The sequence below is a fragment of the Melospiza georgiana genome, chromosome 10 (assembly GCF_028018845.1).
Source record: "Melospiza georgiana isolate bMelGeo1 chromosome 10, bMelGeo1.pri, whole genome shotgun sequence".
NCBI classification, from domain to species: Eukaryota; Metazoa; Chordata; class Aves; order Passeriformes; family Passerellidae; genus Melospiza; species Melospiza georgiana.
This window is the reverse complement of record NC_080439.1, coordinates 13483079-13499933: the sequence shown is the minus strand read 5'-3', so window position 1 is coordinate 13499933 and position 16855 is coordinate 13483079. Positions and strand designations below refer to the sequence as shown.

The 16855-nt window shown below is 43.7% G+C and overlaps 1 protein-coding gene across 3 annotated transcripts in view; it reads right to left on the bottom strand.

Annotated features, from left to right (window-relative positions):
- PLOD2 (procollagen-lysine,2-oxoglutarate 5-dioxygenase 2) overlaps positions 1-16641 on the bottom strand; it is a 49024-nt gene extending 32383 nt beyond the window's left edge. The window contains exons 1-2 of one of the 3 annotated variants that reach the window (XM_058031137.1): positions 16518-16641; positions 1242-1333 (exon numbers count right to left, since the gene is read on the bottom strand). In XM_058031137.1, the coding sequence (XP_057887120.1) occupies positions 1242-1333; positions 16518-16641 (216 nt within the window). Of the gene's footprint in view, positions 1-1241; positions 1334-15939; positions 16105-16517 lie in introns of those variants that run through there. The other 2 variants (XM_058031138.1, XM_058031139.1) reach the window with 2 other exon arrangements.
- Between the last annotated feature and the right edge of the window lie 214 nt (positions 16642-16855).

Genomic DNA, 16855 nt, shown 5'->3' with positions numbered 1-16855 from the left:
AAAACATGAGAGAGACATTTCTTCACCAAATAAGAATCAAGCAACTGCCTGCTACTGCCATTTACTCAAATGTGTCTCCTTCAGGAAAAAAAAATAGAAAAAAAAGCTAAGGATTGTTTCAAAATCTGTATTGGAAAAACATTCTGAATGAGACCTTTAAAATTCCATAACATGCCTTTAGGAACAGGAGGCACAAAAGATCTGGGTAGGTCACGGTATAACTAATTCAAATTGCAAGTTTTTTGTACAAAAAGGAAAGGATAGGTTTCCCAGTACACAGCTCACTGCTAAAACTGAGCTAAACATAAAACTCCTCCCCAGCCAAGCATAGCAGATTACATGTCAAAAAAGGGGTAAAAAAAAGCTCTTCATGTATTTTGAACATAAAGTTTCTGGAACATATAAAGCCTGGAAGAACTACATTGCATGATGGTTTGGAAAAATCTGCAAAGCTAAAAGATGTATCCAGAGCTCAGGCTGCTCAGGTGCTCTACTACAGCTTTATCATATCAGGGAAGGTTCTCTCAGTCCTCTAAATTCAGTGGTAGATGTCAAAGACCCAAATAATTTCCTATTTATAGTGCAGGCACTGTGGTAAGTAAGAAGAAAAATTTCATACCAGCATCTGAATTCCTGGATTTTCTCTTGGCACAACCAATTTTGGGGAAAGTTTAGAAGGTTAGTGCCCTCCCTTTTTCCCAAGGTCATGCAGAGGCCAACCTAAGTACGTGACATACAGAGGCATGGAGCAAGGCAGAAAAGGCTGGAAAGAAAGATAGAGACACATTGTCCTCTCAGAAATTACAGGCTCCTGGGAAACACAGAGACATTTTCAGTTGTGAGCCTCCCTCCTTCCTTGCAGCAGTGCTCCAGCCTTGCTTAAGGAAAGAGATCCAAAAAACCCTTGAGCGCAGTACAGCTCCCAGAAGTGTTTATACAAACAAAATCAGCCACACTGAAAAACAAGGCTCTGTGATAAAATGTGCCAGAACCTGTGAGTGAGGAGGATGCTGACCATGACAGCTGCAAACCCCTGAAGCAGCTCCCTCCCACGGTGGTTCAGAGGAGCATCAGCAAGTGAGCATCAGGGAGCGCAGCAAGTGCCCCTCCTGCCCCCCAGCTCTGCTGCTGTTCCCTCTGTCCCAGCACACAATGAAGCTAAGGCAAGGTCTGCTACCATTTACTGGTTCTGTTTCACAGCATGGACAGCACAAACATTTGGTACAGAACACACACAATACCTTTACTGTGTAGTTGAAATGCTTGGCAGTTCGCATGAAGCGGTGAAAGCCATCGGTTTCTTTAGTTGCTACAGTAAAGACCAGAAGTTTATCTGAGGAAGGAAAGGAAAGAACATGTATTAATATGCTTTCAGGGCACAGTTTGTGACATAAAATGCAACGAACAGCAGCACTAGCTCAGGGAGCTCTATGACTTTCTGCGTCTCATTCAAAGACAGAAGGCAATTATGCTGCCACAGTACAGGTGTGAGACCTTACCAAACAAAAACTGCTATGGGCAAGGTGCTGTATTTAAAATTATCCTCTGGAAGAGAAAGCAAGTCTATCTACTCTGTAAACAACTAGTTCAAGACACAAAAACAAAGACAGTGTGACTACTGGACAGGAAGAAATCTTCAAAACAAAAATAACTGGCTACTTTTCAGTCTGAGCTAATCCTGTTACTGCTTACCACACAGCTGAGTGGTAGTAAGAGAACTTCACCCAACCCCAGGAGCTCCCCTGAAAGCCAGCAGTGCATACTCTTCATGAAAACAAGTCAAAAAACCCAACCAATGAAACCAAACCCTCAACAAACAGCATTTAGTGCTTTTAAGTCCTTGGGCAGAGACAGAAGAGAAAGGAGTTTGTTTGATTGGTTTTTTTATTCAGAGCATAGGTACATTACAGCACTGCTAATTTTGCCCTCTTATTGCACACAGCCAAGTGACCATGCAACCAATTTCCTCCTCACATTCCAGAGCTTTTAGCACAGTTCAAATGGGGTCATGAATTTCCTCTAAATAGCTTCCCAATTAAAGTACTGAACAACGTTTAGAAACCTATGCAATATGCTGCATAATGAAAGTAAATAATTTGAAGCTATGAGAAGGTTTTATCCCTACCTAAAATCAAGTATTTAATCAGACCAGCCTGGATGTCAGAGTACATTGCAGCTTCCCCAATTCAGGCCAAGTTCAAGCAATAGCTGTGCTCTAAGCAGAGCCCATGAGATCAATCCTTACAATAAAATAAAACTAATCACCTATGATGAGTATTCCAGACAGAGTGCCTGTTACTGCATTACTTGCCAATAAAACATCTTCTGGATTTACCTTCCTTAATACAGTAACATATGCAAGAAGGGTCTGCTATGGAAAACATTCCTATTAACTCTTCAGCCTCATCCACCACCACAGGCTCAGCAGCCCTCAGACAGCCAGGACATCATCCTGAGTGTATTCAAACCACTCCCCACTCCCCATTTTGTTTTATGTGACAACAGCAAAAGTTAACACAAGCGATGATGACCCAGTTCCCACGTTATAGAAGAAATGCACCTTGCAACTCGCTCATGCAATGCTCTGCAGCCAATATTCAAGTGCATTGACTCAGGCAGAAATACCTGTCAGAATGCAGACAGTTTGTAGAGCAGCATAAAACCACCTGCTCTAATGAAATTCAAGTCTGTCTGAAGTACCCACAGCAGACAAACTCTGCAGAAAAGTCTCAGGTGGCACTCGTACTGTTTCCACTGCAATATGGCTCAGATTCAGCCCTGGTCACCAGGTCACCTCCAGAGCATCCTGCCAGGTGTGACAGTGCTCTGGCTGCTCCATCCTCACCAGCAGCTCCATGGTGTACATGGGGCACAGCAGGGATAAGACAAGCACATGTGATATTGGTCTCAGTTTAAGGGTGTTCCTGACTCAGGTGTTGTTTCTGCAAATTGCAGAACACCTGATCTGCTTTGTGACCTTGCTCTTCCCCAGACACTGCTTGAACAGGTGTGACCTTTAAGCAGTGACAGCACCCTGTGCCCAGTGCCTACACCACCAAAACCAGCCTGTGCCTTGAGCAGGGCTCCTCCAGCTTTATCTGACACTGCCCAAGTTCCTCAGCTGCAGATGACATCTCTACCTGCCCTCCCCACTACACACAATTTTGTGGATTTCTCTCACATCCTGCTATTGCCTTTTTTCTTTTCTTTATTTTTTTCCTTGGGTGGGGGTGTCTGGGAGGCATGTCTGTGAGCAGGGGGGCAAGACACAATTCTTTTCCTCAAAGGTCCTAGAGATAATTTCAACTGCCAGCTCTACCAAACCAGACGCTCCTGCAATACAACATGCAAAGAAGAAACTAGAAATATTGTAAATTCTTCCATCAACTCAACTTGAAAATGCAAAAATTTTGGGAAGTCACATTTGGAAGATAATTTGCTCCACCTTTTTCCCCCCTCTTAAGTGCTAGCAGACTTTTGTAGCAAAAAATCGGAAGAAAATCCCCTAAATACATCTCAAAAGGACAGGAGGACCTCACACTGCAATGAGTTCACATGGACTCACAAAGAGACAGAAACAGAGCAATAATGGCTCAAAACCTTTCAAACAGCTTATTACAAAGATCATGGAATTTCAAGTAATTCTACTGAAATCACCACAAAATGAATAAAGACCATTGTATCTTAGACTGTGACTAAAACAGAACTGAAGGCAGAGGAGAATTTTCCTCTATGAAGGAAATTAAGACTACTTTTTGTTCAAGCACTACATTTTCAAATTACAGGGAACTGGAAAAATCTGATCATACCAGCATTGCATCATCAAGCCAACTGGATCCATTATTAAAAGTTTCCTAGGTGACCAGCTCACTGACTCTAACCATGGAATTTGCTTTGAAGAATTTCACACCTACACATTACTAAGAAATGCTAACAGCAAAGATCTCAAAAATCTGTACTTGACAACATGATGGAAATGACAGAATGTGGGCTGCAGATTGCTTCCACAGTTACTAAGTCAAAGAAAGTTTAAACTAACATACAAGTACAGTTTGGCAAGCAAAAAATAATCTACTGTTCTTTATGGGATATTGTTACTCTCTCTTAATGGAATACACATTATTCATGTATTTCAAGATTCACTATGGAGTCTGGTATGTTACTTGACTTTTGTGGAACAGGAGGAAAGAGAATAATGTGCCAAATCATAAGGGATTTCAGCCTGAACAATACAAAATGAAGAAAGCTGAGCAGGCAAACAGTTTATGCTGATATGAAATGGTAAAAGAGCCTATACTGCACCACCAGACAATGAAGCAATCTACATGGACTGCCAGATTGGGGTTTGCAAACAGTCACAGAACAAAAGAAAGCTATTTTAAAGGTACTATTTACATGGGAAATGTTTTCCTTATAGCATGCTTACCCATGGTCTTTTTTTTAATTAGACTTGAAGGAGTTGACGAGGCTTTATTTTATGTCTTTGTTGCACCACTGACTTTTAGGTTGCAGGTGGTACTTAAATAATTTTTAAGTGCAGCAGAACTGTAATTATAGCATTTAAAATCCCCTTAGAATTAGAGTTTTCTTTCTAGATTACTTAGTCTTTACTGGGGCCTCTTTTGTTTTGGTTTGTTTGGGTTTTGTGGTGGTTTGTTCTTGTTTTAAGCTGTGCCTGACCAAAGAGCAGAGAAACATGCTTTTATTCTATATATAGTATAAATAGAGAGACAATGGAAACTGCAGTAAATGATAGTTACCTTGGCACATTATAGAGGGTATTAATAACCAAATGAGAAAAGCAGAACCATCCTCCTCCAGCTAATAAAAATATTAACCTAGTTCCTGTAGGTTGCTGTGACTATATTTAGATGTGATAACTTGCACAGTTTCACTGGCAAATTTCCACTAAACATAGCATGGGAGATGTTTGTTTCTTCCAGTGAAAGTGAGTGAAGAGAATGCTTCTGACCACTACGGACTTCTGCTAATTTTTTTTCAACTTTTTCAACTTCATTCACTTCCAAAAAAATCTATTCCTTGCTTACTACCTTTAGGTACAACAATTTCTTGGAACACTTATCCCAGTTGTGTTTAGCACATGGACACAGTGACTTCCATGATCTCTCAGGAGTGTCAATATGAAGCGCAACATTCCCAAGGCAGCAAGTTTACCCAAGTGTCATCTCCATTTCAGGATGTGCTCAGCTATTTCAGCTGCTGCCACCCACAGTGTCCCTGGGCACAGAGCAGGTTGGCCCCAGGATGCCCTGTGGGTGCAGAGGCTCAGGGCTGCCCCAGAGCAGGGAGAGGCTCAGTGAGCCCCCAGCAGCATCCCTGTCTCCAGCTGGGCAGTGAAGACCCAGGCACAGCAGCAGAAGGATGCCTGCGATTACTCAGACCCCAAGCTGCCACTGCAGCCTGGCACTTCCCAGTGAGAGAACAGAAAAATCCCCACAAGGAATTCCAGCTGCAGCCAGACACCATTCCTGCTTCACCCTCCCCTCCATCGAGGCTTCCACCCCAAGGAGCTCTGCTGTGTGACCTTACACACAGGCTGCAGTTCAGCCCTGACCATCCACCCCACACAGGGACAAATACAATCTTGGGAGTGTCTTCCAACAGGAACAGCATCCTCAAAGTGCACAAACTTCAAGAGCACAAAACTCAATTTTTCCACATGCTTTCAAACAAGCTGGAGCTCTGCAGATAACTGGAGAAACACCAGTGGTGCCAAATGCAACTTCCCCATTTATGGACTCAGCCTGTATGCTCACAATCCCAAGAGCCATTAGGACAGCTTCCATGAGACCAGGAACAAGCAGGTGGTGCCCTGGTTCCCACTGGCAGGGTGCTGAGATGCCACAGAGGGTGCGGGCTGGCGGCTCCCCCGCACACAGCCTGCCAGAGGCACCCTGGCACTCACCCAGGGCATTGCTGAGCTTGGCATTTATCTCCACAAGTCAGTTTGTGTAAAAAGGAAATGTAAACCCTATGCTGAAGTTCAACAGGAAGGCATGAAAAAAAAAATCTCCCAAGAGCTCCATGCCAGGTATGCGTTCGGTTACTAGGACGAAATTGTGTCAGACAGATTTCCGATAGTTACACCCACAAAACAGCTGCTCTGTTTTGAAAACAAGCCTGAGAGGGCACGAGTTTAGCCAAGAAAAGTATATCCAGTGACTAACAGAACTCATTTTTACATGCAAATTAGAAACCCTACAGCGCACAAGTTGTGAAAGACAACAACAGTGCACACGGAGCACATGCAGCGCGTTAGGAAATCCAGTGAAAGTTTATCAAAACAACTCACTCTTCTAGCCTGATTTTTCTGCTACCTTCAGGGACCTGACTGCATCATAAATATTTATTTCCAGCAAGAAGATCAATAAACCAGAGGCTTTGCCTTCAGTGAATTGCCTGGCAAGGTCTAAGCCAGGAACTGCTGTGGCAGGACTGCTTTAAGTAGCGGTGACCTTTCTCCTCGTATCCTGGCAAAGAAGCACGCAAAGAACTACAGCCATTCCTCACACACCCACATGGTTCTTATTTATCTTGAATGAACACTCTCAGAGATTACTACATAATTTCTACCAGGGGTTGTGGGCACTGGTATAGCAGCTTCAGAGCAGCCAAAACTGAGGATATTGCTCACAGCCACACAGAAGCTGACATTTAGTCCTTGGATTCTACTACAGACCTCTGGAGTAGAAGTGAGCTGCAAGATCAAAGGACATCTGTTCAGGGCACCACATTATGACATTAAAATCTATCCTATCTTTAAAACTAGTGGCTTATAATAGTAAACAAATGATGTTTGGTACTTGTAATGTAATACATTTTTATCCATATTCTAGTGTCTACATTAAACAGCTTACTTCCCTGTTTTCAGATTTCATCCCACCCTGAGCTGCTCAACACAGGAATGATTGCTCATTTAATTGAAGGGCTGATACCCAAAGTCAGTTATTACAATATGCCAAATAAATCAACAGCAAGCTAATAAATTAGTTGCTAGATATCATAGAAAAAGCTTAGAAACTGGAAGGATACTAGGAATACTTCTACTGGTTTAAGAAAAAAAAACACCCACACAAAATGGAAAAAAAAAATTTCAGGTAGCACTAAAGCATAGGCAGAACAGATACCTGGAAGAAGCACATGGATGCATCCAAGCTCATTGATAAAGCTGTGTAATTATCTACTATGTCTTCTGAATCTCTGGTAATGTGGGAAACCAACAGGATATAGTTTCCCACAAAAAAAAAAAAAACAAACAAAAAAAGAAAAAGAAAAAAAAAGGAAGGAAAAAACCTCAAACAAACTCCAAGCAAAGCAGGGGCTTGATTCAGCATGCCTTGACACCTCACAGAAGCATGCTTCTCTATCATCGGAAAAATGCACTAAAGCTCAACACAACTGAAAAATGTTTTCAGTATGGATTCCTCTTGAACTTAAAGAGCACAAAATCCAATTCCTCCACATGCTTTCACAGCAAGCTGAGGCTCTGCAGATAACTAGAGAATCACCATGGTGCCAACAGCAATTTCCCCATTTATATGGGCTCAGACCGTATGCCCAAAACCCCAAGAACCATTAAGACAGCTAAAATACCGCAGAGCACTTTCAAAATCCAGATCTTTTAGCATAACACAATATTACACTTATCACTGACAAAGGCAATGTTAGACTTTACAAAAAGGAATTTGGATTTTCCACTGTGAATAGGAGTTTTTGCCTAAACTTAGGATTCTGTGTCAAAATATTGGAAAATCCGCATACTCTGAAAAGATGTCAAGCAGCTGGAGATGGGAAAAACCCATCATATACAATGTAACCATGATTATAAGTTATACCTACAGACACGTGCTTGGTTACTGTAATCCAGCAGCAAACAAATATCTTAAGTACCCAATGAGAAAAACACAAACTATATGTGTATATTTTCATATACACATCCAGTGAGAGCTTGTGATGTACATATGCTCAAATAAAGCAGTAAGCCAACAGAAGAGTTTCTGGTCAAATAAAACTTTTGGCAAAAAGAGAGAAAAGACAGAGCCATCCGACAGCTGTTTATTTTCCCCCTAGGATTCTTTAGAAACACAACAATGTGCTGAAATAGCAAACATGATCATCTTCTTTTCTCAGGAAATAAATGTGCATTACACTGCAGGAGGGGGAAAGATGACTGGGGCATAAAACAATACTACTTCATACTTGGGAGTCCTGAAGTTTTTTTAATCTGATCTTTACACAGTGCTCAGTTCAGAACACTGCTGCATGCCTCCACTCATCCCACACTTCACTGCTTCCCCAAGAGGCAGACTGGCTTTAAAGCCCCACTAACCATAGCCATGATCACATAATAAGATTGGATTCTCTGCAGTTCAGTAGTATGGTTGGATTGGTGCTAAAAACTATCCTTGGATGAGAGACAAAATATGCTTGAAAAGCTCATGGGAGATCAGAAAGTGGTACAAGCTAAAATAAATGATAAAATTAGAATTAAAAGATAGCAAGTTAAGAGCAATCATGGATTGCCAAACACCTAGTACATACTGATTTTCTATACCAATACAATTCTGGTGTGAGAGAGGAGGTTTTCTAGGAATGTCTTTAAAGACCAGAATTTGAAGAAACTGACCTTACTGTACAGACCTCAGAATCTGTTTTCCTGTCTATGACAAACTTCCCTTTAATCACTGCACTTCTATGCATACAGGTCTTACTGCAAAATACAGATAGTGCACAAACATTACCTTTGTAACTTCCAAAAACTTAGGAGGTTCTTCTAAGGTACTTCTGTCTTTAAGCTGTTGCAAACAGTTTATAGCCACAATTGGCGTTTATGATTATTACTGGCATTTATCAGGATCGCTCAATGCATGGGCTGTCTATGGATAATCCTTCCTGTGCTCTTCCACGTCATCTGTAAATCTTGCTGAGGTTACTGAGCAATAGCAGCTGGTGTTGAAGCTCCCAACACTGTCCCAAGATAGGGAATAGACCTAATAAAGGCAAGAAGCTTTCAGGAGCTCTCTAGGGAAAGAAATATACAAGGTATCATTTCCAGTTTCAAATAGCTGTACTGTTGCAACTTCCCCAGCCACAGTACTGCTGCCTGTTACAGGGCTCTCCCTCTTCTCATGCGTTCCGCAGGAACAGAGAAGCTGAGCTAGCAAAAACGCATCCTTGCACTAAGCAGGAGCTGCTCTCAATTTTCTCACAGTAGGGAATCTATGTTAGATTAGCACTTGCTAACACACAGCCTCTGGACAGGATACTATGGGGTTTTTTTTTCCTTTTTTTTCTACAAACTGAAATTCCCTCAGGCTGTAATTCACAGCACGCAGTGGTGTGAACAGGCACTTTCCTCTCCCGCGCAGAGTGACTCAAATGGCAAGTGTACGGAGCTGCTGCTCACTGCTGTCTTTTACTGGTGCTTCTGATGTCACACCAATACAGCAGCTAAAATAGTTACATTAAAATGATCAAATGTTGAACAGAGCCAGTTCAAAACCAACTAAATAAAAATTTGTGACACACAAATCACAGCTGTGTATTTCTATCCCTACCTACACGCACTTTCAAAGGTTAGCAGGAACTCCCAATATACAACTGACTGATTTCAGGAAACATTTGAAAGCTGATTATATCTCAGCTCTTAACTTACTTTCTTTTAATTCAGTAGTATTGAATATATAGTCAACAAGAGCTCATTAAGAACTGTATGTGCACTCATCAATCACGCACGTCAGCCCCGAGTGCAGCACTGGCCAGTGCTCAGGCCTGCACTCACTCTAATGCAAGATTTCCTTGTTTTGATAGTTAAACAAAGCCAAATACAAGCAGCAGTAAAGTGCTTTTCCATCAGCTTCAGAGGACTTGGATGAGACTCTGCATACTGAGTCAGCTATTCTGCAGTAAAGCAAAGATAAGATGTGTTCCTTAGCTCCCAAACTAAGAAAAAAATTAAAATCCACTGTTTGTAAATGACATCGTTGCCATGCATGAAGGAACTCCTAGCTGCCTAACTTCCTGACAAATGGGGAACAGATCAGGTTGCAGCTGTTTATGGGTGCCCAAATAGAAATGAAACCACAAGCATCTTGAGAGGGAGTGGATGGAGTCATGGCACAGGCTGTGTCTTGCCTGAGCGCACAGCTTGGACAGCACACTATAAACTGTCATCAGGGCTGTGCAGCTGAGAGCAAGACACAATTAGCATCAGCTGGCTAAGTGAGAAAGTTTACTCAGCTTCTGCTTTTTTGCAGCCTTGCCCTCTCTTGTCTCCCTCATAAATATGTATCTGCAGAAGAGCATGTTCCTTCTTGGGCTGTTGTTTAACAAACCCAGCTGTTTAAACAAAAGCGGTCGCACACACCACCAGGCACTCCGAAGTCAATCTTTTGACAGTTAATCAATCCATCAATGAAACTCGGCAGTTAAGATTTGCAATCATAGTTTCTCCTTCAACTAGTCTTTAAAAAAAAGAAAACAGAGATGAACTGAGCTGGAAGTGGGGCCATCCTGAACACCCACAGCTGTCCCTCACTGTCCTTCGTGCCTGCGCTGCGGTTCATGTTGTGAGCAGATGCTACCACCCAGATCAGTCAGTTCATTTGAAAAAGCTGCCCTACAGCTCCACATCTGGCCCTGCGTCCAAACACTGGACACAAAATTCTTCACACACAAGTGACACTATCTCAGAAATAATAATAAAAAAATCCTATACTTTTCAAAGTTCCCCTTTCTGTGTGAACCAGAAATTCAAACTCCACACTTGTGCCTTGTCCTGCACAACTCAGTCCTTCAAACTGTGAAATAAAAATTCTGTCCTACTTGAGACACAAGACACAGCAACATGGCATGTATGATGTATACTTAAAGGTGTTTTTAGCATCATACATTTCACCCAGCAGCTTCGAGTATTAAAGTTATGGGCCTGGTTCTGACCCAACACAATGGCTTTACAGTGAAGTAAGGCAGAATTAAGTAAAATGCTTACAAAGACACAGTATTAAAGATTTATGTGAATTTAAAAAGTTAATCTATTTTTAATTTACACAGAAGAAAAAATTAAAAGAGCAATGCTATCAGATGTCGATTAGTTTCTGCACAGCTGATTTCAGCAAGAATGGGCTAATTCAGCACATTAACACAGAACCACAGATACAGAATTCATTCTCAGAGGAGTGGCACTTAAATAACAAGTCTATTTTTGTTAAGCATTTTTTTGTCTTTGTTTCCTTACAGTATGTTTTGATTAATTAAAAACACTGCTGCTTTAAAAACATGCTTGTTCTTTCCTTACAAAAATAGATATTTGGGATAAAACTGCAACTTTATGTATTTAGTCTCCTTATCACCAGTAAAATCCATATTTTTAAAATCAAATGCACCTAAAGAAAAAATCGAGAAGCAGTTCTATTAATCCTAAAGCTACTTGTAGTATCAGGCTGTGCTTGCAAGCATGTATTCCTTGAGAATTAACTATCATTTATTCTCTAGAGCTACATTACTACACACGAGACACAAACCTGCTGCTAGTCTGGTCAAGCTGTATTTTCTGCTGGAGAGAACCCTGCTACTGTTTAAATTAAGAGGGATCAAAAATATTCTTCCCTTTCCAACCAGTTTGCAACTGGTCCCACAAAAAGTATAAAAAAGCCCCACTACAAACAAAAACAAAACTGCCCTTACTGCAACCATGCTTACTCCCCATGACAAGGGAATTCACTTAAACAGCGTGTCAATTAATTTGTAATTCAGACTGGCAGCTCTACACAAATGGAAAGATACTGCTTTTGATTACACAGTGCAATAGTGCTAATTCAATAGACAAACTAAACATTTCCCCATGAAAAGACAAAGTCACTTATGTTTAACTAAGCAGCAGTGAAGGAAAAAGCTAAAAACTTGCCCATAAATGATAACTCCTGAGAATATATCACCAACCTAAAAAAACCCCTGAGAAATAATGTTAGTTTAGATGCTTGACAGAAATACATTTAACACAAACCACCCCTGGCTCAGATAAATATAGCGGTCATTCCCTGTGCCCCTTCAGTGCAATTTACAGCATCCAGTGCTGATGATAAAGGCCACAACAGCTTCACTTCTTGCTTTAACTGAAAATGCATTTTACAATCAAAGTTGCAGTAACCCCACTATATATCAGAGCAAAGCAATGACACATCCAACCCTGGATTAATTAATTAAGCAATTCCACAGCTTAATTATTCCACAGTTTAATTATTATCTTCACCTAAGCAAAGAAAGAAAAGCCCGACCAAATAAATCTACAGGGGTTTTTTTTGTTTATTTTGTTCGTTTTTTGCTAAAGAGACTGGCATTGTGCAGCCTCTAACCCAAGTGCTGCAGAGAATCCAGACTGCAAACCTTGGGTATCTTCAAGGATGAGTATTTTTCAGGAAAAAATACATGGTGAAAGTACAACTTTACTGCTCTGCACTTCTAACGCAATGTTTGCTTATTTTTAACTAACTTCCAAACACCACACCTCACACTACACACTGTTTCATTTGTCATTCACTATTTATTTCAAAGCTGGAAGCTAAAGGTATCTCCATAGGTAGGTAATTCCCATCTAAGTGGTGCACAGTGATGGTAGACACAGACACAGGTAACCCAAGCACTGCCTACTGCACAGTCAGTTCTGCTTTCATCACCCTCTGCTTTTCCCCTTCTCCTCTATGGAGCAGCTTTTTCATACAGCTCTCACAAAAAGGGTACAAAACTCCCAAGAGATCTGGAGGAGGTTTTTCCACAACACAAGCTTATGTAGCAGATCTAGGTACTGTGGTGACAAGGGGTGACAGAAGTAGCACCAGTAAAGAGGCAAGAGACAGAAAACAGGGCAGAGAGACAGAGGCAGGCACAGAGAGCTATGTTTATGGCCTCTCCTTCCCCAAGCATGCCGAGTCTGTCAGTACTTCTAATAAGTACATCAGGATGGTTGAATGACTAAATTTTCTTGTTTGGGCATCCCAGGTGACCCAGAAGGAAAGGCCTATTGATCGCTGTCACTCAGAGCACTCGGGCTGAGCCCAAATTAACAGAAATGGCAGCAGTACATGCTGTATCCCAAAAAGCAGTACATGCTGGCTGTAACTCCTTGCAGAGCTACACCAGCCAGCAGTTACTGCCTGAATCATCTGTGACCAGCACTTGGGGATGCTGGGGTGGAGGAGAGCCCAGTGGCTCAGGGCTCCGCAGCCAGCTGAGCCACCACACCTCCCAGCCCAGCTGCTCTGGGAAGCCACCCACGCTGCTGGAGCCCCCCAGGCCACCCGTCCTGCTTTGGGAGGGCACACAGACAGCCACAAACCATGGGGCCCATTTCAACCCCTGCCTGACAGCCACCATCACAACCTGGGCCCCGAGGCCTCAGCGCGGCCCGGCCCAGCCGCCACAGCCGCGCTGGGGAACAGACTCACAGGCTGCAAAGGCATTTTCCTGCAAACAGCTGATTGATAAAACATCCTAGGTGAGAACATCATTTACATCTGCTGCCAAGAGAGTGTCTGCCTCTCACACAATCACAAATGTCGCTCCCACTGACTTTCTGCGTGTCACAATAAGCAATCTGCGAGCAGCAAGTGTGCTGCAATGAAAATATTTCAGCGCTGATGTTTCAACACAGAAACTTTTGCATCTCCAGCACACAGGAGCCAGTGTTTCAGAGCTCAACAGTGCTCTTCTCTGTGACTGCCTGAAACATAACCCTGCGGCCAAGGAAGGAGCAGAGGGATTTCTGCAAACACGCTTTGCCACAGGGCCGCACTGATTGCTCCCTGTAAGCGGTGCTGTGCAACAGGCAGCTCTCCCAAAATCACTTTTCCAAGCCTTTCTGAGGAAGGTCTGATTAAGAAATAAAGATGCAGCTTGGCAGCTGGTTCCAGACAGTCTTGTTAGAGCTTTTGTTGCAAGTAAGCAACACTAATGGACTGCAGTAAAAACTGACATGTAAATTGCACCTTCACCAGCTGTTTTACACTGAATTGTACAAAGTATCAATAGACTAGAAATTGAAAGACAGATTTCTAGAAATAGAGGCACCATAAGGTCTGTTTACTGTATTACTTCTTCAAGTAATTCAGCACAGACTTAGGGAAAACATTTAAGGGTTAAAACTGGAATAAAAACAAGTAACACAGCAGGCAGTGTCTGAGGTCAAGAAACTGCTCTCAGAGTGGTTTCAGTTCAGCAGAGATTGCTACAACTCAGGCTGCTCGTGTCTAAATTAAAAAGAATTAAGATCTTCCTGCATGAATACCTTATATAAACCCGCCAGTACTTTCTTGCACTGTAACTTGTGTAGAATCATTTTTATTATTGATACAGACAAAGCAGTCTATTTTTGGGCTGCTGAATCATACATTGCTGTCTGGAATAGAGACTCTGCCTTGCACACATTTGAAAAGCAGAAGGATTAAAGAAGAATCCTTACCATGCCGGCTATTAGTTTACACCAGCCTGAGAGCCCACATTTAAAGTGCAGTTAAAACCAAACATTATTTGAACAGATATGTTTGGGGGGATAACTGTTTGCCGTAACTAATTTCCAAAGAAGTTCAACTTACAATCTCACTGCCCTGAAAACAGGGATAGGAGCTCAACCTTTTGCTCAAACCTGTCCCCAGGGGTGCATTCCGAGGGGCAGCAAAGGCTGAAGGGCAATGCTCACACCCCCCAACATACAGCAACTAAACCGTAGCCTTCAGAAAAATACTCTGAATGGCCAAAAGTAGCCAAGTATTACAAAAACTGGAAGTTAGAACTTCTTCGAGTGGTCTGGTATTCTTCAACAGGTTTTTTTTTTTTTAATTATTTTAACTTTTTATACTACTTATCAACTAAAGTAGCAGTTTTAATATCAAAGTTAGAACCAGCCAACAAAACTTGCTGCTCAAACAAAAAAGCCTCCTTGTTCAGCCCAGAAGAAATTAAGCTAGATATTAAAAATAACTTGATAACTCTTGAGAAAACAAGCCAAGAAATGAAATTATTTTGGATTTCATGTGATAATAATGTAGTGGGATGAAATACCTTTGTATGCCTAGAATAGAAATCAGAAGTACAGACTCTACACAGTATTAGAGCCAAAAAGAGGTTTTGGCATATTGTTGGACATACATATGTTTGGACCCCTCCATCTGAGGGAATTTCCTGTATATATTATTTTACATGCTGAAGATAAAATTTCTTTCTACATCCTGGCTTCTTGAAGCAAACACCACTACACGAGTGAAAGGCAGGGAATGCTCTGCAGGGGCACTGGACTCTCTGGATGACTTTTACACGAAGTAGGAAACCTCATCAGCGCTTGCTCAAGTTCAGAGAAGCAGTGACTGATGCTACTGCTTTTCCGAGCACTGGAAAAATATGTTCATCAACACCTTGTCTCGTGGAGACGGGAGAAAAAGGGCGGGGGAGCTGGCAATGAGAAAGTTTAGGAGTCTCAATTCCCCTTAAGGAATCCTTTTTCTTTTTTTTTTTTTTTTTTTTCCTTAAGTGGAATTAGGCATCTACGAACTCCTGGGCGGGTTAAGACACTTTCAGCCGAGCGGTTCATCTCGACAACAACCCGGCGGCGCCTTCCCGCAGCGCCGAGCCGCTCCGCGTTACCGTGCGGGGCAGGGACGGGCCGGTGGGGAATAAATAAATAAATAAATACCAAAATAACCCGGCCAAGCGGCGGGTCCCAGCGTTCCCTTCCTGGCGGATGTTGCCGAGCCGCCAGGCACAAAGGGACCGATGCCGCACGGCCAGCAGCGCATCCCCGCCGCCCGCACACACCTCCCACGGGCACGGCCACCGCATCCCAGCCCCCGCACTGCATCCCAGCACTCGCACCGCATCCCATCCCAACCCAGCCCCCGCTCCGCATCCCGGCCCCCGCACCGCGCTCACCTGCGGGCCCGGGGCTCCGCTCCGCCGCCGCGGGCAGCGCCAGGGCCAGCAGCGCCGGCAGCAGCAGCCGCGGCCACCGGGCACCGCTCCTCGCCATCTTCGCCCTCCGCACCGCCGGCCCGGCCGCGGCAGCAGCCCCCGGCAGCGGGGAGAGGGGCGGGCGTGGATAAGGAGCGGGGAGAAGCGCCTGGGGACGGCGGCGGGCACACACCGCTCCCGCTCCGGCTCCTCTCCGCGGCGGGCGGCAGCCGCGGGCGCTCCCCCCGCGCCGGGCTTTATACGGCGGTGGGAGGGCCGGGGCACCGGCGGCGCTACAGGAGCCGCTGTCGGTCACGGTGCCGCCGCCGGGGAGGGGCGAGCGGCCAAGCCCCGCCTCGGCCCCGCCGCGGGCGCTGCACAGGCGCGGCCCCGGGGATGGGGATGAGAGCGGGGCTCGGCCGTGCCCGCCCGGTGCTGCTTGCTGTGCCAGCAGCTACACTCGCCTGCCCCGCCACACACTTGCTCAGCGCTTTCACTGGCCATTATGTGTCCATAAACGCATTCCCAAACGTGTGGTTTTGTTGGGAGAGGGTGAGTACCTGAAGCCGGCACGCCGTGAGCCCATAGAAACGCCGCGACCCTTCCGCCGGTGTGCCCTGATGGCATCGGGAGCGCGCTGCCCATCGCTCTGCCTGAGAAGGACGCGTCCGTCAAAACCTCCATCACCGCAGCATTCAGCTGACTTGGTTCGTTTGTCTAATCAAAGCACACAAGACTGCTATATTTTTTTTCCATTAAATAATAGCAAAAAAAAAAAATCACTGCAGGCAATCTCGGTGATGGAAAAGTGTACTGGTCCACCTTCACTCTTTTTCTTACTGTGATACAAAGCATATTCAATACCATAAATGATAAAAAGTGACATACAAAGCATATT